The sequence below is a fragment of the Engraulis encrasicolus genome, chromosome 7, assembly GCF_034702125.1.
Source record: "Engraulis encrasicolus isolate BLACKSEA-1 chromosome 7, IST_EnEncr_1.0, whole genome shotgun sequence".
Taxonomy (NCBI): Eukaryota; Metazoa; Chordata; class Actinopteri; order Clupeiformes; family Engraulidae; genus Engraulis; species Engraulis encrasicolus.
In genome coordinates, this window is record NC_085863.1 from 12,383,470 (window position 1) to 12,390,969 (window position 7,500).

The 7,500-nt window shown below is 41.5% G+C and overlaps 2 protein-coding genes and 1 long non-coding RNA gene across 3 annotated transcripts in view; 2 read left to right on the forward strand and 1 right to left on the reverse strand.

Moving 5' to 3' along the window:
• LOC134452472 (RNA-binding protein Musashi homolog 2-like) overlaps positions 1-7,500 on the reverse strand; it is a 586,511-nt gene that overhangs the window by 487,939 nt on the left and 91,072 nt on the right. The gene's annotated exons all lie outside the window — the stretch shown is intronic.
• Positions 118-2,961, forward strand: LOC134451972 (uncharacterized). The gene is made up of 3 exons (XR_010035324.1): positions 118-352; positions 2,432-2,697; positions 2,925-2,961. It is a non-coding gene; the product is annotated as an uncharacterized LOC134451972 (long non-coding RNA).
• On the forward strand, positions 2,975-6,193 carry LOC134453270 (uncharacterized). Its single transcript, XM_063204144.1, has 8 exons — positions 2,975-2,989; positions 3,171-3,206; positions 3,311-3,471; positions 3,768-3,864; positions 4,225-4,560; positions 4,853-4,991; positions 5,428-5,555; positions 5,846-6,193. Exons 1-8 carry the CDS (start codon positions 2,975-2,977, stop codon positions 6,191-6,193), a joined length of 1,260 nt encoding a protein of 419 aa, XP_063060214.1.

The following is a 7,500-nucleotide window of genomic DNA, read 5'->3' on the forward strand; positions in this document are numbered from 1 at the left end:
GGTGATATTATTCAATAATACCAGTGATTTTTACATTTTAAGTCAATTTAAATGATGATGTCTGTCCTTGCACTCTTAAGACACATGTGTTGGAAGTCAACACATTTCTTGTGTAAGGGTAGTTTCAACAAAAGTTGTGTTATATTTCAGAGATTTTTAACACAGAAAGTGCACAAATAACCAACACAACAATGTGTAGCTGCTTTTGGCCAATCAAAGCGTTTGCATGTCAGCGCGAGCGCATTTTTTAAAATTCGCCACCAGGAGTCACTCGTCACCCGTCAGCCGTTGCCAGGCTCGTTCCTCTCTGGTAGCTGTTGCATTCAAGGGACGCCTCGGCTGAGTCACTGAGGTAAGTTAATGTTTTCAAATATAGAATAATATGTACTTATTAGCGGATTCACAAAAAACGTAGCCGTATTTAATCGCAATCCACATTTGACAATCAGTTATCAAATAATAGTCCTCAAATATCGTTAACAGCAGTAGTCCCTTTGGACCAGTGGACACCAAATACAGTCAAAAGAAGAATGTGCCTGTTCCTGAATGTTTTCGGTCACAGTGACAGTATACCACAATATAAGTGATATGGCCAGTGGGTTGTGAACGTTGGATTTGTAGTCTTATCTGACAAGTGTAAAATCTAGACTGTCCAATTTGGTTACTTTAACGGACGTTACCAACGTGCTAACGTTAGCCCCTGGACTACTAGCGAACTTGATCAGTATGCTATTGCTAACAGGCAGGGTAGCAGTCAGGAATGGATTGCAGCTTTTGGGTTTCTGTATTGGCTCGATAGCAGTTAGACTGCGAAAGTGTTGCAAAATGCCATGTACCAACGGGTAGTATTTAAAAAGTGTGCCAATCCATCAAGTATGGTAAGTTGGTTATTCGTTCAAATTTTAGCTTGTCGTGGTTGTACATGACATGTATGTTTTTCATAATGTTTCGCGCCCAAATGAGTTAGTGCTGGAGGTGAGAGAATTAGCCAATCTGTCACGGTTAACTGTTCATACTCCCGGTCGTTGTCTGAGGAGGGAGATTGCAAACAAAGGGAAAATAAGAAGGTGCTTATTCATGAATGTTTCGTTTACACTGACAAGATATCTTAACTTAAGGTCGCCAAATTCCGCCCACTTCACTGATCACTTCACTGAAAACGTGATAATGTCACTATTTCAAATACTATTTAATTATGCTGTCGTATATTTGTGGGTAGCGGCAACTGTGTAGATGAGGTAATGAGCAATATTAGCTAACATTGGTAGCCCTTTCTATCGTAATTTGGCGATAACGTCCAGCATGTCCAAAATCTAGTTTCAGCACAATTCACTGGCGAAAGGCTCCCAATTCAGGCTTGATTTCAGGTCACGTCGGTATTTCCGTCATTGTTTATTATTCCTTCATGCTATTGTGCTGATTTCGTTCACACTTGTAGTCCTGGCTTTACCGATGCAGGAACTGTGATTAGTTTGGTCGTTACTGTGGAAACGGTTGAATCATTTTGGTCCTGATCGAAACAGGGAAGCGGCCAAAGGCGAGTTTTAGCCAGAATGTCGTCGTGAAACTAAAGTTCCATGCTGCCATTACGACACCCTTCATTACAATGCTGTTTATGACCGTTTGACTCGGTTTTAAATGTCATCACAGTCTCAATTTGTAAGCATACAAACTCTGTATCATGCCGATATCCATTCCTGACTTATACAGTGGATACATACATTAACTATCATCACTTATAAGTAGGCGGGCGGAATTGGGGTACGGGCGGAATTAGGCGACTTGGCTATGATATGGGATAGGGCTACTGCGCCGTAGTGTTGGTAAAATCTAGACTGTCGTCGAAAGCAAATAAGTATCGTGCTGCTGCTTTGTTCAGTGTCGGTATGGCAACAGCAGGGTGATGGAAAGCAACACTTCGTAATTTCCACGTTATAGAAAAAATATTCGATACCAGGACGGTGACAGTGGGTGGGATGTTTGAAAAAGAGATGGGATACTTTCAATGCAAAATAAATTTAAGACAAAATAAGTGTTCAGAAGGGGTTTTAGCTATTATGACCAAAGACCATTTGATCCCCCCACCCACCCCCATTTTCTTTGCATATATTATTTGCACACTGGTAAATAAATTACTTGATTTGAGCTGAAACAATGACATATTTGTATTGGTTTTTAGAAATGTAGCCTAGACACTGTAACATTTAGTCACTCCAGCTGTGCACTTATCAAGCAGGCCTATAAGCTTAGTTTGCCTTATGGGCCTGCTGTACCTCCTCCACACAGATGGACAAAATGAATATAAAAGTGTGCATATGTGTTAAGAGGTAGTCTTACCATTGAAAATTGATGTTTAGTTCACATTAATATTTACCGGTATGCAAATGTGTGATATAATCCCAACATAACTGATTTCTTTTCTCTGTTTCAGCTGCTGTACTAATGGATCCCCCGAAATTGTTAGTCACCGTCTTCATGGACGAGAAGGAAATAAGCAAAAAAGTTCTTCGGTTGAGATCACTACAAGAGGTTGTCGATGCATGCGCTCCAACCACAGGAACAGACAGCCCAGATTGCTACAGGGTTATGAAGTTCGATACAGACTTCAACGAATTCATAGACACAGACTCTACTGACAGTGTTGAAGACAAGGACAAGCTCCAAGTATTCTTCAGATCGAGTGGAACCTCAGTATTGGTACGTGTCATAAAGTGTACTTATTTACATGCATCCACATTAAGGGCATTTTCACACCTAGGCCTATTCCCCTTTAAATGAACCAACACAGTCCTTTTCAAGGGTGTTTCATACCTGGTCCCTTTCAGCCATTTAAGTGATCTCAGACCTGTGGCTCAGCATTTTTGCTCATATGTGAAAGCTTCTAAGTGTTTCAAATATTTGAAAGAATGTCTTCAATCTTGTAGGCTGAACAGCTGAATACATCTGGGGCTGCAGCAGAAAATGTAGTTGCGGTATGTATACCAATTCTGTTTCTCAGACTTCACTACTACAATTCACTGCTAATTTACTGGTCTATTTGCTGTGACCCTTAACCATTCAATTTGTCAGTGGCTATCAAATGTCTATACATGTTAAGTCAATCAACTGCTGTTTGCATTTTTCACAAACTCTTAAATTCTCAGGAATTAAATTCTTGTTTCCTTTTGAAGGTGACGCAGAATGTAGCTGTTCCAAGTGGCCAGCAGGTATGTGCTAGATTAACAACCAATATTCACCAAGACAAAGCATATTCCATTGGTGGAATGGCGTGCATGAAAGGTCTACATGACTACCATTTATGCTCTCATAGATTTCAGCCTGCGAGCTTGATTGTGAGGCAGTAAAGAATTTTCTTCAAACAAAAGACCCCCGGATATTGGCCTTCTACGAGGAGCACGGGACTTTGACTGAGAAATGGCGACGAGTATTGGTGACAACCACGATCAGCTACCTGGTTGAGAAAAAGGGATTGTAAGTAACTTTTTGTGTGTGTGTGTGTGTGTGGGGGGGGGGTTGTAAGTTGATCAAGGGGGGAAAAAATCCCAATAGTGTATATTATAGTGTGTATTTCCTGTGCATCTATAATTTCTATTATAGTGAATATTTCCTGTGCATCTTTTATTTGCAAGTGTTACTTGCTGTGCATATGACCTCTATTGTACTTCTCTTTGGATAAAAGCGTCTGCCTAATGTTATGTAATATTACAGCACTATGGAGAGTAAAAGTTATACATGTTGGTCATGTCCTTGTTTTCTGGTGCTTTCAGTTACCCCAACAGTGCTGACAAACAATTACTTGCAAGAGCCATCGTTACACTGTTTCCAGCGCTACAAATAAAAATGGAAGAGGAAAACGAAGGATATGTGAGTACATTTTCCTAATTGTGAAAAGGGACATAATGTAGTTGTGTGTGTGTGTGTGTACTGAAGTTGTGTACTGTAGTTGTGTGTGTGTACTTGTTGGGTTTTAATTACCTCTCCCATGTTACTTTACTACCTGCCACTTTGATTCATCTGGTCCACTGTTTTGTCCAACATGTCCTGATTGCAATGCATTTGCATACAATACCTTTTAGTTCACCTCCATGCTAGCCTTTCTTCGTCTGACTGATTTATTCTTTTGGTCTCTCTGCGTCATGTATGACCATACTGCCCTCTTTGTATTGTATTCTGTTCCTTTATAACAACCATACATGCTTTTTATATTGTGTTTTTGCACTCTAGGAACATTTCTACGATCCTGTAAGCCACTCTGGCTTTCTGGAAGACAAACTAAGAAATATCCGGCGGAGTCTGAGGGATGACCAGCGGCGTTACCGCAGACGGGGAGGATCATCTGAAGTCTTGGTTAGACTGGAGGAAGTTGTGGAAAGCGATGAGTCTGTGAAAGAATGGATCACTGTAATTAAGAGGATGAAGCCTACTCCCGAAAATCGGTCATCGATAAAGATGGGAATGGACAAAACCTACACACACCGAAGATACTGGATTTCTAGTCAATCACCCACTCTGGCAGAGATTGTGGAACACTACCCACGCTTCATCGACATGCCCTATCTGGTGAGTTTTAAGACATGCAATCACGGCCCTACCATGACTCATGTTAGGGCACTCGTTTAACGTGCCGGCGACCCGGGTTCCATTCGCTGTCTGCGTCCATTTGCCGATTCACCCTTGTCTCTCCGCCCCACTCGCTTCCTGTCACCATCTCAGACTGTCATATCCGACTAAAAGCCCTAAAAACATATTTAAAAAAAAATCACTGCCAAGGATGACCTGTACACTGTGTATTGGACAACTAATAATGGTGTGTGTGTATGTGTGTGTGTGTGTGTGTGTGTAAATGTTCTAGATTGACAGCGAGTTCGCGAGGATGTTTCCAGACAAAGCAGATGCCTTCCTCCGCAAATGGGAACCCACCATCGTCCCAAAGCTTCTGAAACTCGCGTGCCTTGAGAAGAAAGAAGACTACACAGAGGATGAGAGTGCTGGTAAAATGGCTAATTTGAAATTATGACTAACAATTTGCAGGTATTCTTGGGTTGCAGTTGACGTCATTGTGCTGCCCCTGGTGGCGATCTACAGCTGCTGGTGGACGAACATTAAAAAAATGTACTTTTGAATGGGTTTCAATGGCTCCAAGCCGGGGTTGTCCACCATTTCAAATTCGCGCGCTCCAGTGAAGGGGCATTCTGACGTAACTGCAACCCAAGAATTGGTGTGAAATCTTTCTCTTCATTTGATTCCTACTCAAGATGTTATAATAGGCCTATTATGCCATTATTCAATGTTAAAAAGCTTATAGTAACAACTATGTAACATGGACTCTGAACCTCAAGTGCCTTGGTTCAAAAAAGGTGGAAAAACACTGGTTTGAAAAAAACTCCTTATATGCTTGGCATGTTGCTGTCTTCCTTTTTTGTGCAGAATCAAGTAGCTTCAGAGCCCTCAGGATGCTCGTCCAGTATCTCCCCCCTACTGCATCAGGACGGAGTAAAGGGTGGACCAAATGCAGTGTAAAGGCGGCAATGGCCTACATGTTGGAGATAAAGCCAGTAAGTCTTGAATTGGAAATATAGTTACCAGTAGTTTTCCTGTAGTTTGTTTGCGATGAACAACAGGAACATCAGAAGAATAAAAGAAATATACACAATAAAGATCTAACCACTTCACTTCACAATTTCCACTAAGTCACATCTCCGTACACCCAGCAATCCTAACTTCATTTTGGTTTGGGAGTATGCTGAAGCTGAGCGTAAATTCAGGAGGATCTGGCGAGAGTCATGCTACTGCTGGCATAGCTGCATCACTAATATCTGTTCTATCTGCACTGTTCATTTTGCAGATGGGAACCAGCATCACGTCACTTCTTCAAACCAGTGGCACGGTCTGTGATTCGTCAAATCAACAAACCATCAATCAACCACGCTTGGTGAGCCTGGGATACCCCAACACAGGAGCCCAATATGTCATAGTGGCCTCAAACGATGCTGTGGCAATTCCTCTTCAAGACGAAAGTCTAGCTTGCTGCCTAGATAAACTTTTTAAAAAACTGTATTGGATCTGCAATCTTGCCTATCCAATTCAGCTGGCGTCAGTGTTTGGATTCATGGAGCACGTGTATGGCTTGCAAATATCTGGTGGGAAGAGAGCCAAAATTGTGGAGCTTGTTGCCAAGCTTCAGGTGCTTTAAATTGAAATCATGTATATATGTCCAGTGTGCAAGAAGCTGGTTTCTAAAGATGTACGGAGGCTCATATATCATCTTAAAGCGATGGTTCGGAGTAGAATCACCCTAATGCCATTTGAACCGTGACACCCATCCACCTTTACACCCGAAGTGTTTTCTGCCGCAGGCTTACATCAACAGAGTTGCCGTGTTATTCGATGTTTATTCCGGTTAGCTTGACTCAAGCGCATATGGATACTGGGCACCGTCTCCAAACTTTCCCCACAAAAATAACATGTCATGACACCAAACTTCTGCAGTAGCACAAATATGGTCTGTACTCACGAAACGAAGCATTTGGAAGTTTGGAAATAGTCCAGGAGTTTATTATTATCAACACAAGCCGAATAGCTTCTCTGCTGCTAAAGCTGCGCCAACGTTACTTCCGTCATCTAAGACAAGCATGTAAGAGTCCTCAACGAAGCTCATAATATGCACAATGAAAAGTGAATTCAGCATCAGTATTGATAACGAAAATCCTTGTCTAATTGATAATAGGTAAGATTTGAAATATCTTTTAAGTATTGCCTTGAAAATATAAGCCTTAATCACAATTCAGTGAAAACTTTTTTAACACTCTCGTCTGGAAGTTTGTTGAAGACTTTTACGGGCTTGTCTCATATGACGGAAGTAACGTTGGCACAGCTTTAGCAGCAGAGAAGCTATTCAGCTTGTGTTGATAATACTAAACTCCTGGACTATTTCCAAACTTCCAAATGCTTCGTTTCGTGAGTACAGACCATATTTGTGCTACTGCAGAAGTTTGGTGTAATGACATGTTATTTTTGTGGGGAAAGTTTGGAGACGGTGCCCAGTATCCATATGCGCTTGAGTCAAGCTAACCGGAATAAACATCGAATAACACGGCAACTCTGTTGATGTAAGTCTGCGGCAGAAAACACTTCGGGTGTAAAGGTGGATGGGTGTCACGGTTCAAATGGCATTAGGGTGATTCTACTCCGAACCATCACTTTAAGCATGTCCATGCGTTCTGTGACAGCCAGGATTACACATTAACATGCAGTCAGGAAAATTGCCCAAGAACATACAACAATTTCGGCTCTTACTCTAAACACTTAAAGAGGTGTCACTCACACAGTAATTTAGTTGATTTAGAACTACATGACTATGCGTCTAATTTACCTAGCACTTCAAGTACACCAACTGCACCAACTAATTCAAGTGCACCAACTGCACCAACTAATTCAGAAAACGAGACAGACAATAACGAAGAAAGTGTTGAGACTTTATTGGATGACAAAGACTATCTA

Coding starts and splice junctions, on each gene's coding strand:
- LOC134453270 (XM_063204144.1), top strand. Junction 3,472..3,767: donor CTGGTTGAGAAAAAGGGATT/GTAAGTAACTTT, acceptor TGGTGCTTTCAG/TTACCCCAACAGTGCTGACA. Junction 4,561..4,852: donor TCATCGACATGCCCTATCTG/GTGAGTTTTAAG, acceptor TAAATGTTCTAG/ATTGACAGCGAGTTCGCGAG.